We start from the raw sequence: 19,627 nt of genomic DNA on the forward strand, positions 1-19,627 counted from the left end.
GGAAAGTAGCCAGAGGGCTGTTGGGGGATCCCAACAACCAGCCCTTTCGTCTTTATAGACTCTTCAGTGGCTATTCTTAGAAGGAATGTTCTAGACATCCGATGACAGCGCGTGAAGTGATGCTGCGCAGCTGTCATGTATCTTACCGACTATCACAAATCTGTCAATGTTTATTGTCAAGTTAGACAGGTCTCTGATGAACAGAGTGTCACGGGTCGATGTGGCACATGGTAACCTGTCAAAAGTGGATCCAACACTTTTGTTCTTTGACATCGTGGGTTATTGACTGTGATGTGAATCACATGGATATAGATTACTCTGGTTACGTGGCTCCGAGTAACCGCGACATGGGAATATTCACATGTCTAGAGTATAAATAACTTACCTGGGTCCTTACCTAACAATCAAACAATAGAATGATTGATTGTTGTGAATCTTAATTGGACAGTTCATGATCCGGTCCATCAAAAATGTTTCCACGGTACTAAGGAACTTTTCCCGAAGTACTAAGTAACTTTTCCCATGTACTAAATTAGATCCGGCCCTTCACAATCACATGCCGTTCGGAAGTTCACACGCCTACCTTACTTCCTACTAAGGTTAGACTTAGTTAGCTTAGGGTTGGGGTTAGGTTAGGGTTTAGGGTTTAGGGTTTAGGGTTTAGGTTTAGGTTTAGGGGGGGAGCGAGCACCGAGCGAAGCGAGGTGCGAGCGACTAGTTTAAACTGGGAGTTAAATGGAAAGTAGCCAGAGGGCTGTTGGGGGATCCCAACAACCAGCCCTTTCGTCTTTATAGACTCTTCAGTGGCTATTCTTAGAAGGAATGTTCTAGACATCCGATGACAGCGCGTGAAGTGATGCTGCGCAGCTGTCATGTATCTTACCGACTATCACAAATCTGTCAATGTTTATTGTCAAGTTAGACAGGTCTCTGATGAACAGAGTGTCACGGGTCGATGTGGCACATGGTAACCTGTCAAAAGTGGATCCAACACTTTTGTTCTTTGACATCGTGGGTTATTGACTGTGATGTGAATCACATGGATATAGATTACTCTGGTTACGTGGCTCCGAGTAACCGCGACATGGGAATATTCACATGTCTAGAGTATAAATAACTTACCTGGGTCCTTACCTAACAATCAAACAATAGAATGATTGATTGTTGTGAATCTTAATTGGACAGTTCATGATCCGGTCCATCAAAAATGTTTCCACGGTACTAAGGAACTTTTCCCGAAGTACTAAGTAACTTTTCCCATGTACTAAATTAGATCCGGCCCTTCACAATCACATGCCGTTCGGAAGTTCACACGCCTACCTTACTTCCTACTAAGGTTAGACTTAGTTAGCTTAGGGTTGGGGTTAGGTTAGGGTTTAGGGTTTAGGGTTTAGGGTTTAGGTTTAGGTTTAGCTATTCAATCCAATGTGTTGCTTGTAAGTAGATGTTTGTTACTTTATAGCAAGGAATACTTACGGTTAGGGTTTTTTTCTAATGCTTTACGCCTTAAGCGCTAGTATTCTTTTCATCGGTTGTAAGATTTGGATATTCTGCCAAATTCTGGATGTTCCCTCTCTTGTGAGATTGAACGTCTATGAAGTATTATCTCGTTATCACTTTCGATACTTATCTGCTCAGCAGCTTCAACTAAAGCAGAATGATAAGTTTCATTAACGTTTTGAGTTTCGGGAACAACACCACCTTTTTCAGCGATGTCTTCATCCAGTTTACGAAAGACTGTTTTCTTCCACACATTTGCAAGGTCGAAAAGATTAGTATTGCGTTTTCGCGATACTATCCAACGACTTCCGAGTAGTCCTATCTTCCTCAAATCCGGTACGAACTCAGTTTCTCCGTCCACGAGGATCTGTGTGAACAGCTCCGGGCGAACATCATCGAGGTCGTGAACGTAATTTGGATCTGGTTTGATAAGGGGTCTGGACGAGTCTGCACTATACAAACCTTTCTCGGCATGTTCATACCATGCCGACCAGTACTCGGTAACAGTTTTTCCAAGTTCAGCAGCTGAAAACCAATTCCATACCTGATCAAATCTGGTTTTAAGTACAAGAATGGATTCGTCGTGCTCTGCGACTCGTAAAGCGAATCGCTTTTCCCAACGTTCTTGTATATTCTTCTTACACCAAGATATGACTAGGTTTTCGGGATAACCGCGCATCAAATAGAGAGCGTTAAGGTCTCTAATTGCTCCGATGTAGATTTCCTTGGTACTACATAGCACGGCTAACCTGGATAACTCTCCAATGTAGACGCCACGTTTGACGTCCAAAGGATGATGTGATACCCATGGAACTCGTTCTCGGTTGTTTCCTGTCTTGACAAAAGGCTTCCAATGAAGTTTTCCAGACTCCTTGAATATGAAAGCATCGAGAAATTGACATCCCGACGAGGAAACAGCCCATTCGATAACACAACCATCGAACTTTATTGTTTCTTTAATAAGATTAAGTGCAAGTGCTTCGGACTCGGCGTAAACAATTGCGAAACAATCGTCGATGTACCTTCCATAGAAGGCCACGTTTGGGTGGTCTAAGATTTTTGACTTTATTTCAAAATGGGCTCCAAAGAGGTTAGCAAGGTCCGGAGAATCCGCGACGCCCATTGCGAGGCCATTTTTTTGTCTAAAATATCTAGACCCATGTTGTGTTATCAATTGCGTATTGCCAATCTCGATAGCACGTTTAAAGATGCCCAATTTAACCAAGTTATTCTCTAACGAATTTGGATTAATATGGGCTAATGCAGTGTTTTCTTCCGAAGCGTTGAGTAACCATTCCTCGTACATACTACAAACGATTTCGATGCACAAGTCCAACGGAATATTGGGATAGAAAGCAACTACATCTCCAGTGACAAAATACCATTGTCTTTTGGAGTCTATACGCAATTGGCTTAATCTCGTAAAGAGATCCTTCGTTCCGTGTATGATTGAAGGAGTCGATTTAATAATCGGCTTAAGCTCTTTTGATACAAACTTGGCTGCAGGATTAAATACTACAGAGTGACACGGAATTATGGGCCTAAATCCAGTAGGTTTCTTGTGGATTTTAGGTATACCATGAAATTGAGGATACTTGAACGATGATCCGTCTTCCGGTACATTCGATAGAAAGAATCGAGACAACCCAAGTTCAAATAGAAACAGATGTTCATCTTCGACAGTACGTGCGAGCGTTTGCATCTGAATCATTTTGCTCTTCATAACTTCTTGCGCAACTTCGAATTCTAACTCTTCGTAATTACGTTCATCTTCAAGAAGATTGAGCTCATTCCTTAATATCCAGTCGCGTTCAGACACCGCGAGGCCAAGATTCTTATCTGTCATCGTAATAACATAGTTGTTATCGATAAGAAACTTACGGATCTTGTCCCTTTTAGGAGAGAACGCGTGCTTTCGCATCTCCGTAAGGGCTTCTTCCGGGATACTTGCGATCGTGCGTTGCACGTACCGACGTCCCATCGAAAGGCCAAGTTCCATATATTGCGGTAATACAGGAGGTTTCTCTTTCTTTTTTGAGCTTACTCCATAATCTGGATCAAAAGGTTTATTCATGCCTTCCTTAAACAAAAAATAGATACGCCATCTTATTCTTCGTTGGAAATCATTCCATGCTTGCATGATCAGACTTTTAGAAGGCAGAGTGAAAAACATATAATTAAGTCCGAGAGAGAGATCGTTTGCTACATCAACAGGGACAGAAACACCAGGACTACAATGTACACTACTACGATACTGGCCAGCCAACAAGAATGATATTGGAGTATGTAAGTGTACGAAAGAAACTGCGTCTGTTTTAGTCATGGTGAGTATATCGTCAGGAATAGAGTTGGGGAAGGCGGGTCTCACCGACGTAAAAGGTACTACATTAGACCGCGCATCTAGGCTCTTGCCTTTCCCTTTCCCTTTGGATCGTTCTTGACGGGAGCTCTCCCCTTCCCTTTCTTCTTGTTGTCGACCTTGTTGGAAGCCTTGGTTTGAGGCTTGCGTTGCGAAGGCGTCGACGACGACTTGGGTTTCGAAGGGCCAGCTTTCTTGGCCTGAGGTTGAGGAGCCTTGGATGAATTCTGGCCAGACAAAGTCTGGGTAATTAGAGTAGTAATTAGTATCCAGAATTATGGGTGAAGGGTTACGAAAACTTGCCTTCTTGCCCACAGATCCAAGGTTGAGCTTCTTGAGACGTGCATTCAAGCCCTTATCAATAAGGGATTGAATCGACGGACCTGGTTTGGTCGCGTCGGCCATCTCGACATCGGCTGTTGCCGCAGTCGTCCGCTTTTTCTCAATCTTAATTGCCAAAGCGCGGTGGCGCATGTTGACAATTTGTTTGATGTGAGAAAAGATCGCCGGCAGTATGGTTTGCAGCGCACTGCATTCGGCTTTCTTTTGCGGAGACACTACCCACTCTGCTATACGTCGAACTCCCTTGTTATCTGTAGAGAAAACAGGGAGCTTGTAGCTGGATTTGCGATCATCGTAAGTTGCCTTAACGATGAGGGCAGCAGCTTCGTAGCAAGAGTTGAGTGCGCATTTATCATCCCAAAAAGTCAGCTCGTCCTTTTTCGCCTGAATGGCGCCGTCGTTAATTGCCTTTTGGAAGGCGTCACGAGCGGTAGAGAACGTAGTGGAGACTCGAAGAGCCTCCGCTGACCCGGCATTCGCGAATTCCTTCGTAAGTTGGAACTCGGGTGCCTTCACCTTAAGGCGATTGGGCGTGTTGCCTGCGCTAACGGCAGATTCAAGGCGCTCGAGGCTAGCCTTGACTGTTTCCCTCTTATCGCACCACGATGCGAGGTTGAGGAGAAACTCCCTAAGGGCAGCACGATAGTCAAAAAAGACGCAGTCTATGACTTGGTCAACGGAGCGGCACTCAGCTATTTTTTTGATGACCACAGTGGCCAGCTCGTCGATCAGAGCGTTATGGCGGCCTGCTTCATCGTTGACGCCGAAAACGGTGTTGTTGACGACGGCCTGGGTGAGTGCGTCCAGGGTGGGGGACATGGCACGAGAGAAAGCAGCAGAGTATTGAGATGACATAGTGGCTGATGGATAATAGCAAAGTCGTTGGGTTTAGGGGGGGAGCGAGCACCGAGCGAAGCGAGGTGCGAGCGACTAGTTTAAACTGGGAGTTAAATGGAAAGTAGCCAGCGGCTCGTGATTTTTTACGGGCGTGGACCAGTGCAAGCAATGGGCGCTACCGTACAGGCAAACGATCACTACATACCGCTCATGACAAAAGAGCAGGCTATTGCCTATTAAGTCCTTTACCAAGGGACACTCTCATGCCATTGGACATGGCAGGCTAATACCCTTTAAGCCCTTTACCAAGGGGCGCCACATCAGCCATTACAGCCACAGGTTCATTTCCGGCGACGAACTATTTGTCCATCCTTGTGTTAACTCCCTTTACTAAGGGGAGGCCGGGTCACCCGCGTTTTAAGCGGTTCTGGACTTCGGGCCGTCCTCGTAAGCAGCGAGGCGCGGTTTAGATACCAGATGTGGGTTTCCCCACTCCCAAGACTATATCTTAAGATCCGAAGACCCCACTACCACCTAGTCGTTGAACGCTTCCGTCGGCGTGACCGTTACGGATTCGCTGCTGATTATCCATTCCAGCTTTCGCTGAATCTTGGGGTTTAGGGTTTAGGGTTTAGGGTTTAGGGTTTAGGGGGGGAGCGAGCACCGAGCGAAGCGAGGTGCGAGCGACTAGTTTAAACTGTGAGTTTGAAATAGAAAGAAGGCCAGAGGGCTGTTGGGGGATCCCAACAACCAGCCCTTTCGTCTTTATAGACTCTTCAGTGGCTATTCTTAGAAGGAATGTTCTAGACATCCGATGACAGCGCGTGAAGTGATGCTGCGCAGCTGTCATGTATCTTACCGACTATCACAAATCTGTCAATGTTTATTGTCAAGTTAGACAGGTCTCTGATGAACAGAGTGTCACGGGTCGATGTGGCACATGGTAACCTGTCAAAAGTGGATCCAACACTTTTGTTCTTTGACATCGTGGGTTATTGACTGTGATGTGAATCACATGGATATAGATTACTCTGGTTACGTGGCTCCGAGTAACCGCGACATGGGAATATTCACATGTCTAGAGTATAAATAGCTTACCTGGGTCCTTACCTAACAATCAAACAATAGAATGATTGATTGTTGTGAATCTTAATTGGACAGTTCATGATCCGGTCCATCAAAAATGTTTCCACGGTACTAAGGAACTTTTCCCGAAGTACTAAGTAACTTTTCCCATGTACTAAATTAGATCCGGCCCTTCACAATCACATGCCGTTCGGAAGTTCACACGCCTACCTTACTTCCTACTAAGGTTAGACTTAGTTAGCTTAGGGTTGGGGTTAGGTTAGGGTTTAGGGTTTAGGGTTTAGGGTTTAGGTTTAGCTATTTAATCCAAAGTGTTGCTTGTAAGTAGATGTTTGTTACTTTATAGCAAGGAATACTTACGGTTAGGGTTTTTTTCTAATGCTTTACGCCTTACGCGCTAGTATTCTTTTCATCGGTTGTAAGATTTGGATATTCTGCCGAATTCTGGATGTTCCCTCTCTTGTGAGATTGAACGTCTATGAAGTATTATCTCGTTATCACTTTCGATACTTATCTGTTCAGCAGCTTCAACTAGAGCAGAATGATAAGTTTCATTAACGTTTTGAGTTTCGGGAACAACACCACCTTTTTCAGCGATGTTTTCATCCAGTTTACGAAAGACTGTTTTCTTCCACACATTTGCAAGGTCGAAAAGATTAGTATTGCGCTTTCGCGATACTATCCAACGACTTCCGAGTAGTCCTATCTTCCTCAAATCCGGTACGAACTCAGTTTCTCCGTCCACGAGGATCTGTGTGAACAGCTCCGGGCGAACATCATCGAGGTCGTGAACGTAATTTGGATCTGGTTTGATAAGGGGTCTGGACGAGTCTGCACTATACAGACCTTTCTCGGCATGTTCATACCATGCCGACCAGTACTCGGTAACAGTCTTTCCAAGTTCAGCCGCTGAAAACCAATTCCATACCTGATCAAATCTGGTTTTAAGTACAAGAATGGATTCGTCGTGCTCTGCGACTCGTAAAGCGAATCGCTTTTCCCAACGTTCTTGTATATTCTTCTTACACCAAGACATGACTAGGTTTTCGGGATAACCGCGCATCAAATAGAGAGCGTTAAGGTCTCTAATTGCTCCGATGTAGATTTCCTTGGTACTACATAGCACGGCTAACCTGGATAACTCTCCAATGTAGACGCCACGTTTGACGTCCAAAGGATGATGTGATACCCATGGAACTCGTTCTCGGTTGTTTCCTGTCTTGACAAATGGCTTCCAATGAAGTTTTCCAGACTCCTTGAATATGAAAGCATCGAGAAATTGACATCCCGACGAGGAAACAGCCCATTCGATAACACAACCATCGAACTTTATTGTTTCTTTAATAAGATTAAGTGCAAGTGCTTCGGACTCGGCGTAAACAATTGCGAAACAATCGTCGATGTACCTTCCATAGAAGGCCACGTTTGGGTGGTCTAAGATTTTTGACTTTATTTCAAAATGGGCTCCAAAGAGGTTAGCAAGGTCCGGAGAATCCGCGACGCCCATTGCGAGGCCATTTTTTTGTCTAAAATATCTAGACCCATGTTGTGTTATCAATTGCGTATTGCCAATCTCGATAGCACGTTTAAAGATGCCCAATTTAACCAAGTTATTCTCTAACGAATTTGGATTAATATGGGCTAATGCAGTGTTCTCTTCCGAAGCGTTGAGTAACCATTCCTCGTACATATTACAAACGATTTCGATGCACAAGTCCAACGGAATATTGGGATAGAAAGCAACTACATCCCCGGTGACAAAATACCATTGTCGTTTGGGGTCTATACGCAATTGGCTTAATCTCGTAAAGAGATCCTTCGTTCCGTGAATGATTGAAGGAGTCGATTTAATAATCGGCTTAAGCTCTTTTGATACAAACTTGGCTGCAGGATTAAATACTACAGAGTGACACGGAATTATGGGCCTAAATCCAGTAGGTTTCTTGTGGATTTTAGGTATACCATGAAATTGAGGATACTTGAACGATGATCCGTCTTCCGGTACATTCGATAGAAAGAATCGAGACAACCCAAGTTCAAATAGAAACAGATGTTCATCTTCGACGGTACGTGCGAGAGTTTGCATCTGAATCATTTTGCTCTTCATAACTTCTTGCGCAACTTCGAATTCTAACTCTTCGTAGTTGCGTTCATCTTCAAGAAGATTGAGCTCATTCCTTAATATCCAGTCGCGTTCAGACACCGCGAGGCCAAGATTCTTATCTGTCATCGTAATAACATAGTTGTTATCGAAAAGAAACTTTTGGATCTTGTCCCTTTTAGGAGAGAACGCGTGCTTTCGCATCTCTTTAAGGGCTTCTTCCGGGATACTTGCGATCGTTTTAATAACGTACCGACGTCCCATTGAAAGGCCAAGTTCCATAAATTGCGGTAACATTGGAGGTTTCTCTTTCTTTTTAGAGCTTACTCCATAGTCTGGATCGAAAGGTTTATTCATGCCTTCTTTAAACAAAAAATAGATACGCCATCTTATTCTTCGTTGAAAATCATTCCATGCTTGCATGATCAGATTTTTAGAAGGCAGTGTAAAAAACATATAATTGAGTCCAAGAGATAAATCATTTGCTACATCAACAGGGACCGAAACACCAGGACTACAGTGTACACTAGATCTATACTGGCCAGCCAATAAGAATGAAATCGGGGTATTGAGGTGTACAAAAGAAACTGCGTCTGTTTTAGTCATGGTGAGTATATCGTCAGGAATAGAGTTGGGGAAGGCGGGTCTCACCGACGTAAATGATGCTACAGTAGACCGCGCGTCTAGGCTCTTGCCTTTCCCTTTCCCTTTGGATCGTTGTTCTTGACGGGAGCTCTCCCCTTCCCTTTCTTCTTGTTGTCGACCTTGTTGGAAGCCTTGGTTTGAGGCTTCCTCTGCGAAGGCGTCGACGACGACTTGGGTTTCGAAGGGCCAGCTTTCCTGGCCTGAGGTTGAGGAGCCTTGGACGAATTCTGGCCAGACAAAGTCTGGGTAATTAGAGTAATAATTAGTGTCCAGAATTATGGGTGAAGGGTTACGAAAACTTGCCTTCTTGCCCACAGATCCAAGGTTGAGCTTTTTGAGACGTGCATTCAAGCCCTTATCAATAAGGGATTGAATCGATGGACCTGGTTTGGTCGCATCGGCCATCTCGACATCGGCTGTTGCCGCAGTCGTCCGCTTTTTCTCAATCTTAATTGCCAAGGCGCGGTGGCGCATGTTGACAATCTGTTTGATATGAGAAAAGATCGCCGGCAGTATAGTTTGCAGCGCACTGCATTCGGCTTTCTTTTGCGGAGACACTACCCACTCTGCTATACGTCGAACTCCCTTGTTGTCTGTAGAGAAAACAGGGAGCTTGTAGCTGGATTTGCGATCATCGTAAGTTGCCTTAACGATGAGGGCAGCAGCTTCGTAGCAAGAGTTGAGCGCGCATTTATCATCCCAAAAAGCCAGCTCGTCCTTTTTCGCCTGAACGGCGCCGTCGTTAATTGCCTTTTGGAAGGCATCACGAGCGGAAGAGAACGTAGTGGAGACTCGAAGAGCCTCCGCTGACCCGGCATCCGCGAATTCCTTCGTAAGTTGGAACTCGGGTGCCTTCACCTTAAGGCGATTGGGCGTGTTGCCTGCGCTAACGGCAGATTCAAGGCGCTCGAGGCTAGCCTTGACTGTTTCCCTCTTGTCGCACCACGATGCGAGGTTGAGGAGAAACTCCCTGAGGGCAGCACGATAGTCAAAAAAGACGCAGTCTATGACTTGGTCAACGGAGCGGCACTCAGCTATTTTTTTGATGACCACAGTGGCCAGCTCGTCGATAAGAGCGTTATGGCGGCCTGCTTCATCGTTGACGCCGAAGACAGTGTTGTTGACGACGGCCTGGGTGAGTGCGTCCAGGGTAGGGGACATGGCACGAGAGAATGCAGCAGAGTATTGGGATGACATGGTAACTGATGGGTGATAGCAAAGTCGTTGGGTTTAGGGGGGGAGCGAGCACCGAGCGAAGCGAGGTGCGAGCGACTAGTTTAAACTGTGAGTTTGAAATAGAAAGAAGGCCAGAGGGCTGTTGGGGGATCCCAACAACCAGCCCTTTCGTCTTTATAGACTCTTCAGTGGCTATTCTTAGAAGGAATGTTCTAGACATCCGATGACAGCGCGTGAAGTGATGCTGCGCAGCTGTCATGTATCTTACCGACTATCACAAATCTGTCAATGTTTATTGTCAAGTTAGACAGGTCTCTGATGAACAGAGTGTCACGGGTCGATGTGGCACATGGTAACCTGTCAAAAGTGGATCCAACACTTTTGTTCTTTGACATCGTGGGTTATTGACTGTGATGTGAATCACATGGATATAGATTACTCTGGTTACGTGGCTCCGAGTAACCGCGACATGGGAATATTCACATGTCTAGAGTATAAATAGCTTACCTGGGTCCTTACCTAACAATCAAACAATAGAATGATTGATTGTTGTGAATCTTAATTGGACAGTTCATGATCCGGTCCATCAAAAATGTTTCCACGGTACTAAGGAACTTTTCCCGAAGTACTAAGTAACTTTTCCCATGTACTAAATTAGATCCGGCCCTTCACAATCACATGCCGTTCGGAAGTTCACACGCCTACCTTACTTCCTACTAAGGTTAGACTTAGTTAGCTTAGGGTTGGGGTTAGGTTAGGGTTTAGGGTTTAGGGTTTAGGGTTTAGGTTTAGGGTTAGGGTTTTTTTTTTTTTAGGGTTTAGGGTTTAGGGTTTAGGGTTTAGGGGGGGAGCGAGCACCGAGCGAAGCGAGGTGCGAGCGACTTGTTTAAACTGTGAGTTAAATGGAAAGAAGGCCAGAGGGCTGTTGATTGTTATCAGCAGCCAGCCCTTTCGTCTTTATAGACTCTTCAGTGGCTATTCTTAGAAGGAATGTTCTGGAACATCCGATGACAGCGCGTGAAGTGATGCTGCGCAGCTGTCATGTATCTTACCGACTATCACAAATCTGTCAATGTTTATTGTCAAGTTAGACAGATCTCTGATGAACAGAGTGTCACGGGTCGATGTGGCACATGGTAACCTGTCAAAAGTGGATCCAACACTTTTGTTCTTTGACATCGTGGGTTATTGACTGTGATGTGAATCACATGGATATAAAATACTCTGGTTACGTGGCTCCGAGTAACCGTGACATGGGAATATTCTCATGTCAAGAGTATAAATAGCTTACCTGGGTCCTTACCTAACAATCAATTGATTGATTGTTGTGAATCTTAATTGGACAGTTCATGATCCGGTCCATCAAAAATGTTTCCACGGTACTAAGGAACTTTTCCCGAGGTACTAAGTAACTTTTCCCATGTACTAAATTAGATCCGGCCCTTCACAATCACATGCCTTTCGGAAGTTCACACGCCTACCTTACTTCCTACTAAGGTTAGACTTAGTTAACTTAGGGTTGGGGTTAGGTTAGGGCTTAGGGTTTAGGGTTTAGGGTTTAGGTTTAGGTTTAGCTATTTAATCCAATGTGTTGCTTGTAAGTAGATGTTTGTTACTTTGTAGCAAGGAATACTTACGGTTAGGGTTTTTTTCTAATGCTTTACGCCTTACGCGCTAGTATTCTTTTCATCGGTTGTAAGATTTGGATATTCTGCCGAATTCTGGATGTTCCCTCTCTTGTGAGATTGAACGTCTATGAAGTATTATCTCGTTATCACTTTCGATACTTATCTGTTCAGCAGCTTCAACTAAAGCAGAATGATAAGTTTCATTAACGTTTTGAGTTTCGGGAACAACACCACCTTTTTCAGCGATGTCTTCATCCAGTTTACGAAAGACTGTTTTCTTCCACACATTTGCAAGGTCGAAAAGATTAGTATTGCGTTTTCGCGATACTATCCAACGACTTCCGAGTAGTCCTATCTTCCTCAAATCCGGTACGAACTCAGTTTCTCCGTCCACGAGGATCTGTGTGAACAGCTCCGGGCGAACATCATCGAGGTCGTGAACGTAATTTGGATCTGGTTTGATAAGGGGTCTGGACGAGTCTGCACTATACAAACCTTTCTCGGCATGTTCATACCATGCCGACCAGTACTCGGTAACAGTTTTTCCAAGTTCAGCAGCTGAAAACCAATTCCATACCTGATCAAATCTGGTTTTAAGTACAAGAATGGATTCGTCGTGCTCTGCGACTCGTAAAGCGAATCGCTTTTCCCAACGTTCTTGTATATTCTTCTTACACCAAGACATGACTAGGTTTTCGGGATAACCGCGCATCAAATAGAGAGCGTTAAGGTCTCTAATTGCTCCGATGTAGATTTCCTTGGTACTACATAGCACGGCTAACCTGGATAACTCTCCAATGTAGACGCCACGTTTGACGTCCAAAGGATGATGTGATACCCATGGAACTCGTTCTCGGTTGTTTCCTGTCTTGACAAATGGCTTCCAATGAAGTTTTCCAGACTCCTTGAATATGAAAGCATCGAGAAATTGACATCCCGACGAGGAAACAGCCCATTCGATAACACAACCATCGAACTTTATTGTTTCTTTAATAAGATTAAGTGCAAGTGCTTCGGACTCGGCGTAAACAATTGCGAAACAATCGTCGATGTACCTTCCATAGAAGGCCACGTTTGGGTGGTCTAAGATTTTTGACTTTATTTCAAAATGGGCTCCAAAGAGGTTAGCAAGGTCCGGAGAATCCGCGACGCCCATTGCGAGGCCATTTTTTTGTCTAAAATATCTAGACCCATGTTGTGTTATCAATTGCGTATTGCCAATCTCGATAGCACGTTTAAAGATGCCCAATTTAACAAAGTTATTCTCTAACGAATTTGGATTAATATGGGCTAATGCAGTGTTTTCTTCCGAAGCGTTGAGTAACCATTCCTCGTACATATTACAAACGATTTCGATGCACAAGTCCAACGGAATATTGGGATAGAAAGCAACTACATCCCCGGTGACAAAATACCATTGTCGTTTGGGGTCTATACGCAATTGGCTTAATCTCGTAAAGAGATCCTTCGTTCCGTGAATGATTGAAGGAGTCGATTTAATAATCGGCTTAAGCTCTTTTGATACAAACTTGGCTGCAGGATTAAATACTACAGAGTGACACGGAATTATGGGCCTAAATCCAGTAGGTTTTTTGTGGATTTTAGGTATACCATGAAATTGAGGATACTTGAACGATGATCCGTCTTCCGGTACATTCGATAGAAGGGTTAGGGTTTAGGGTTTAGGGGGGGTTTAGGGTTTAGGGTTTAGGGTTTAGGGTTTAGGGGGGGAGCGAGCACCGAGCGAAGCGAGGTGCGAGCGACTAGTTTAAACTGTGAGTTTGAAATAGAAAGAAGGCCAGAGGGCTGTTGGGGGATCCCAACAACCAGCCCTTTCGTCTTTATAGACTCTTCAGTGGCTATTCTTAGAAGGAATGTTCTAGACATCCGATGACAGCGCGTGAAGTGATGCTGCGCAGCTGTCATGTATCTTACCGACTATCACAAATCTGTCAATGTTTATTGTCAAGTTAGACAGGTCTCTGATGAACAGAGTGTCACGGGTCGATGTGGCACATGGTAACCTGTCAAAAGTGGATCCAACACTTTTGTTCTTTGACATCGTGGGTTATTGACTGTGATGTGAATCACATGGATATAGATTACTCTGGTTACGTGGCTCCGAGTAACCGCGACATGGGAATATTCACATGTCTAGAGTATAAATAGCTTACCTGGGTCCTTACCTAACAATCAAACAATAGAATGATTGATTGTTGTGAATCTTAATTGGACAGTTCATGATCCGGTCCATCAAAAATGTTTCCACGGTACTAAGGAACTTTTCCCGAAGTACTAAGTAACTTTTCCCATGTACTAAATTAGATCCGGCCCTTCACAATCACATGCCGTTCGGAAGTTCACACGCCTACCTTACTTCCTACTAAGGTTAGACTTAGTTAACTTAGGGTTGGGGTTAGGTTAGGGTTTAGGGTTTAGGGTTTAGGGTTTAGGTTTAGGTTTAGCTATTTAATCCAATGTGTTGCTTGTAAGTAGATGTTTGTTACTTTGTAGCAAGGAATACTTACGGTTAGGGTTTTTTTCTAATGCTTTACGCCTTACGCGCTAGTATTCTTTTCATCGGTTGTAAGATTTGGATATTCTGCCGAATTCTGGATGTTCCCTCTCTTGTGAGATTGAACGTCTATGAAGTATTATCTCGTTATCACTTTCGATACTTATCTGTTCAGCAGCTTCAACTAAAGCAGAATGATAAGTTTCATTAACGTTTTGAGTTTCGGGAACAACACCACCTTTTTCAGCGATGTTTTCATCCAGTTTACGAAAGACTGTTTTCTTCCACACATTTGCAAGGTCGAAAAGATTAGTATTGCGTTTTCGCGATACTATCCAACGACTTCCGAGTAGTCCTATCTTCCTCAAATCCGGTACGAACTCAGTTTCTCCGTCCACGAGGATCTGTGTGAACAGCTCCGGGCGAACATCATCGAGGTCGTGAACGTAATTTGGATCTGGTTTGATAAGGGGTCTGGACGAGTCTGCACTATACAAACCTTTCTCGGCATGTTCATACCATGCCGACCAGTACTCGGTAACAGTCTTTCCAAGTTCAGCAGCTGAAAACCAATTCCATACCTGATCAAATCTGGTTTTAAGTACAAGAATGGATTCGTCGTGCTCTGCGACTCGTAAAGCGAATCGCTTTTCCCAACGTTCTTGTATATTCTTCTTACACCAAGACATGACTAGGTTTTCGGGATAACCGCGCATCAAATAGAGAGCGTTAAGGTCTCTAATTGCTCCGATGTAGATTTCCTTGGTACTACATAGCACGGCTAACCTGGATAACTCTCCAATGTAGACGCCACGTTTGACGTCCAAAGGATGATGTGATACCCATGGAACTCGTTCTCGGTTGTTTCCTGTCTTGACAAATGGCTTCCAATGAAGTTTTCCAGACTCCTTGAATATGAAAGCATCGAGAAATTGACATCCCGACGAGGAAACAGCCCATTCGATAACACAACCATCGAACTTTATTGTTTCTTTAATAAGATTAAGTGCAAGTGCTTCGGACTCGGCGTAGACAATTGCGAAACAATCGTCGATGTACCTTCCATAGAAGGCCACGTTTGGGTGGTCTAAGATTTTTGACTTTATTTCAAAATGGGCTCCAAAGAGGTTAGCAAGGTCCGGAGAATCCGCGACGCCCATTGCGAGGCCATTTTTTTGTCTAAAATATCTAGACCCATGTTGTGTTATCAATTGCGTATTGCCAATCTCGATAGCACGTTTAAAGATGCCCAATTTAACCAAGTTATTCTCTAACGAATTTGGATTAATATGGGCTAATGCAGTGTTCTCTTCCGAAGCGTTGAGTAACCATTCCTCGTACATATTACAAACGATTTCGATGCACAAGTCCAACGGAATATTGGGATAGAAAGCAACTACATCCCCGGTGACAAAATACCATTGTCGTTTGGGGTCTATACGCAATTGGCTTAATCTCGTAAAGAGATCCTTCGTTCCGTGAATGATTGAAGGAGTCGATTTAATAATCGGCTTAAGCTCTTTTGATACAAACTTGGCTGCAGGATTAAATACTACAGAGTGACACGGAATTATGGGCCTAAATCCAGTAGGTTTCTTGTGGATTTTAGGTATACCATGAAATTGAGGATACTTGAACGATGATCCGTCTTCCGGTACATTCGATAGAAAGAATCGAGACAACCCAAGTTCAAATAGAAACAGATGTTCATCTTCGACGGTACGTGCGAGAGTTTGCATCTGAATCATTTTGCTCTTCATAACTTCTTGCGCAACTTCGAATTCTAACTCTTCGTAGTTGCGTTCATCTTCAAGAAGATTGAGCTCATTCCTTAATATCCAGTCGCGTTCAGACACCGCGAGGCCAAGATTCTTATCTGTCATCGTAATAACATAGTTGTTATCGAAAAGAAACTTTTGGATCTTGTCCCTTTTAGGAGAGAACGCGTGCTTTCGCATCTCTTTAAGGGCTTCTTCCGGGATACTTGCGATCGTTTTAATAACGTACCGACGTCCCATTGAAAGGCCAAGTTCCATAAATTGCGGTAACATTGGAGGTTTCTCTTTCTTTTTAGAGCTTACTCCATAGTCTGGATCGAAAGGTTTATTCATGCCTTCTTTAAACAAAAAATAGATACGCCATCTTATTCTTCGTTGAAAATCATTCCATGCTTGCATGATCAGATTTTTAGAAGGCAGTGTAAAAAACATATAATTGAGTCCAAGAGATAAATCATTTGCTACATCAACAGGGACCGAAACACCAGGACTACAGTGTACACTAGATCTATACTGGCCAGCCAATAAGAATGAAATCGGGGTATTGAGGTGTACAAAAGAAACTGCGTCTGTTTTAGTCATGGTGAGTATATCGTCAGGAATAGAGTTGGGGAAGGCGGGTCTCACCGACGTAAATGATGCTACAGTAGACCGCGCGTCTAGGCTCTTGCCTTTCCCTTTCCCTTTGGATCGTTGTTCTTGACGGGAGCTCTCCCCTTCCCTTTCTTCTTGTTGTCGACCTTGTTGGAAGCCTTGGTTTGAGGCTTCCTCTGCGAAGGCGTCGACGACGACTTGGGTTTCGAAGGGCCAGCTTTCCTGGCCTGAGGTTGAGGAGCCTTGGACGAATTCTGGCCAGACAAAGTCTGGGTAATTAGAGTAATAATTAGTGTCCAGAATTATGGGTGAAGGGTTACGAAAACTTGCCTTCTTGCCCACAGATCCAAGGTTGAGCTTTTTGAGACGTGCATTCAAGCCCTTATCAATAAGGGATTGAATCGATGGACCTGGTTTGGTCGCATCGGCCATCTCGACATCGGCTGTTGCCGCAGTCGTCCGCTTTTTCTCAATCTTAATTGCCAAGGCGCGGTGGCGCATGTTGACAATCTGTTTGATATGAGAAAAGATCGCCGGCAGTATAGTTTGCAGCGCACTGCATTCGGCTTTCTTTTGCGGAGACACTACCCACTCTGCTATACGTCGAACTCCCTTGTTGTCTGTAGAGAAAACAGGGAGCTTGTAGCTGGATTTGCGATCATCGTAAGTTGCCTTAACGATGAGGGCAGCAGCTTCGTAGCAAGAGTTGAGCGCGCATTTATCATCCCAAAAAGCCAGCTCGTCCTTTTTCGCCTGAACGGCGCCGTCGTTAATTGCCTTTTGGAAGGCATCACGAGCGGAAGAGAACGTAGTGGAGACTCGAAGAGCCTCCGCTGACCCGGCATCCGCGAATTCCTTCGTAAGTTGGAACTCGGGTGCCTTCACCTTAAGGCGATTGGGCGTGTTGCCTGCGCTAACGGCAGATTCAAGGCGCTCGAGGCTAGCCTTGACTGTTTCCCTCTTGTCGCACCACGATGCGAGGTTGAGGAGAAACTCCCTGAGGGCAGCACGATAGTCAAAAAAGACGCAGTCTATGACTTGGTCAACGGAGCGGCACTCAGCTATTTTTTTGATGACCACAGTGGCCAGCTCGTCGATAAGAGCGTTATGGCGGCCTGCTTCATCGTTGACGCCGAAGACAGTGTTGTTGACGACGGCCTGGGTGAGTGCGTCCAGGGTAGGGGACATGGCACGAGAGAATGCAGCAGAGTATTGGGATGACATGGTAACTGATGGGTGATAGCAAAGTCGTTGGGTTTAGGGGGGGAGCGAGCACCGAGCGAAGCGAGGTGCGAGCGACTAGTTTAAACTGTGAGTTTGAAATAGAAAGAAGGCCAGCGGCTCGTGATTTTTTACGGGCGTGGACCAGTGCAAGCAATGGGCGCTACCGTACAGGCAAACGATCACTACATACCGCTCATGACAAAAGAGCAGGCTATTGCCTATTAAGTCCTTTACCAAGGGACACTCTCATGCCATTGGACATGGCAGGCTAATACCCTTTAAGCCCTTTACCAAGGGGCGCCACATCAGCCATTACAGCCACAGGTTCATTTCCGGCGACGAACTATTTGTCCATCCTTGTGTTAACTCCCTTTACTAAGGGGAGGCCGGGTCACCCGCGTTTTAAGCGGTTCTGGACTTCGGGCCGTCCTCGTAAGCAGCGAGGCGCGGTTTAGATACCAGATGTGGGTTTCCCCACTCCCAAGACTATATCTTAAGATCCGAAGACCCCACTACCACCTAGTCGTTGAACGCTTCCGTCGGCGTGACCGTTACGGATTCGCTGCTGATTATCCATTCCAGCTTTCGCTGAATCTTGGGGATTGTTACCATACCCGGTCGCCACCGGTGCCTAGGCTGTTTCCAGCGGTCGGCGGTACCCACAAGCTTTAGGACGTCCCAGCAATTCGGTAGTGTCGCCGGCTGCAACCGACTTGCCAGGAGCGTATCCAGCAGAGCTGGTCCTGACAACCCCCAGTGTACTCTCACCTGATGTCCATACCCATTGAAGAACTGCGCGCCCTCGAATTACAAAGTCATCATAGCTGGATATCCCCGCAGCTAGACTAAAACGAGTTTGTATGACCTCCGTAACCCAACATAGAAGGCGTGAGCGAGTGAAAGAAAAAGGGCCCCGCTTGCCGTGAGGCAGCCAACATGTCGATGAAACGTCCCCGAGTCAAGGGCAAGATCAGTGACGAAAGGGCTCCCAGATGAGTTGGGAAGGCACAAGCGGCAGGAGTTTGGGAGAGGACGAGTACTTGAGGGCTGTTGGGGGATCCCAACAACCAGCCCTTTCGTCTTTATAGACTCTTCAGTGGCTATTCTTAGAAGGAATGTTCTAGACATCCGATGACAGCGCGTGAAGTGATGCTGCGCAGCTGTCATGTATCTTACCGACTATCACAAATCTGTCAATGTTTATTGTCAAGTTAGACAGGTCTCTGATGAACAGAGTGTCACGGGTCGATGTGGCACATGGTAACCTGTCAAAAGTGGATCCAACACTTTTGTTCTTTGACATCGTGGGTTATTGACTGTGATGTGAATCACATGGATATAGATTACTCTGGTTACGTGGCTCCGAGTAACCGCGACATGGGAATATTCACATGTCTAGAGTATAAATAGCTTACCTGGGTCCTTACCTAACAATCAAACAATAGAATGATTGATTGTTGTGAATCTTAATTGGACAGTTCATGATCCGGTCCATCAAAAATGTTTCCACGGTACTAAGGAACTTTTCCCGAAGTACTAAGTAACTTTTCCCATGTACTAAATTAGATCCGGCCCTTCACAATCACATGCCGTTCGGAAGTTCACACGCCTACCTTACTTCCTACTAAGGTTAGACTTAGTTAACTTAGGGTTGGGGTTAGGTTAGGGTTTAGGGTTTAGGGTTTAGGGTTTAGGTTTAGGTTTAGGGTTTAGGGTTTAGGGTTTAGGGTTTAGGGTTTAGGGTTTAGGGTTTAGGGTTTAGGGTTTAGGGTTTAGGGTTTAGGGTTTAGGGTTTAGGGTTTAGGGTTTAGGGTTTAGGGTTTAGGGTTTAGGGTTTAGGGT

The 19,627-nt window shown here is 44.9% G+C and overlaps 5 protein-coding genes across 5 annotated transcripts; all 5 read right to left on the reverse strand.

Annotated features, from left to right (window-relative positions):
- Window positions 1-1,525: 1,525 nt before the first annotated feature.
- Window positions 1,526-3,499, reverse strand: JR316_0013391 (uncharacterized protein; the record flags this gene model as incomplete). Its single annotated transcript, XM_047899000.1, has 2 exons — window positions 1,526-3,339; window positions 3,382-3,499. 2 exons carry the CDS (start codon window positions 3,497-3,499, stop codon window positions 1,526-1,528), a joined length of 1,932 nt encoding a protein of 643 aa, XP_047742548.1.
- A 401-nt stretch (window positions 3,500-3,900) lies between these two features.
- Window positions 3,901-5,056, reverse strand: JR316_0013392 (uncharacterized protein; the record flags this gene model as incomplete). Its single annotated transcript, XM_047899001.1, has 2 exons — window positions 3,901-4,101; window positions 4,175-5,056. 2 exons carry the CDS (start codon window positions 5,054-5,056, stop codon window positions 3,901-3,903), a joined length of 1,083 nt encoding a protein of 360 aa, XP_047742549.1.
- Window positions 5,057-8,908: 3,852 nt separating this feature from the next.
- Window positions 8,909-10,067, reverse strand: JR316_0013393 (uncharacterized protein; the record flags this gene model as incomplete). The annotated part of the gene is made up of 2 exons (XM_047899002.1): window positions 8,909-9,112; window positions 9,186-10,067. The coding sequence occupies 2 exons, from the start codon at window positions 10,065-10,067 to the stop codon at window positions 8,909-8,911; spliced, it is 1,086 nt and encodes a 361-aa protein (XP_047742550.1).
- A 1,665-nt stretch (window positions 10,068-11,732) lies between these two features.
- On the reverse strand, window positions 11,733-13,013 carry JR316_0013394 (uncharacterized protein; the record flags this gene model as incomplete). Its single annotated transcript, XM_047899003.1, has 2 exons — window positions 11,733-12,251; window positions 12,276-13,013. The coding sequence occupies 2 exons, from the start codon at window positions 13,011-13,013 to the stop codon at window positions 11,733-11,735; spliced, it is 1,257 nt and encodes a 418-aa protein (XP_047742551.1).
- A 3,613-nt stretch (window positions 13,014-16,626) lies between these two features.
- On the reverse strand, window positions 16,627-17,785 carry JR316_0013395 (uncharacterized protein; the record flags this gene model as incomplete). The annotated part of the gene is made up of 2 exons (XM_047899004.1): window positions 16,627-16,830; window positions 16,904-17,785. 2 exons carry the CDS (start codon window positions 17,783-17,785, stop codon window positions 16,627-16,629), a joined length of 1,086 nt encoding a protein of 361 aa, XP_047742552.1.
- Window positions 17,786-19,627: the final 1,842 nt, after the last annotated feature.

Source organism: Psilocybe cubensis, chromosome 13 (assembly GCF_017499595.1).
Source record: "Psilocybe cubensis strain MGC-MH-2018 chromosome 13, whole genome shotgun sequence".
NCBI lineage: Eukaryota > Fungi > Basidiomycota > Agaricomycetes > Agaricales > Agrocybaceae > Psilocybe > Psilocybe cubensis.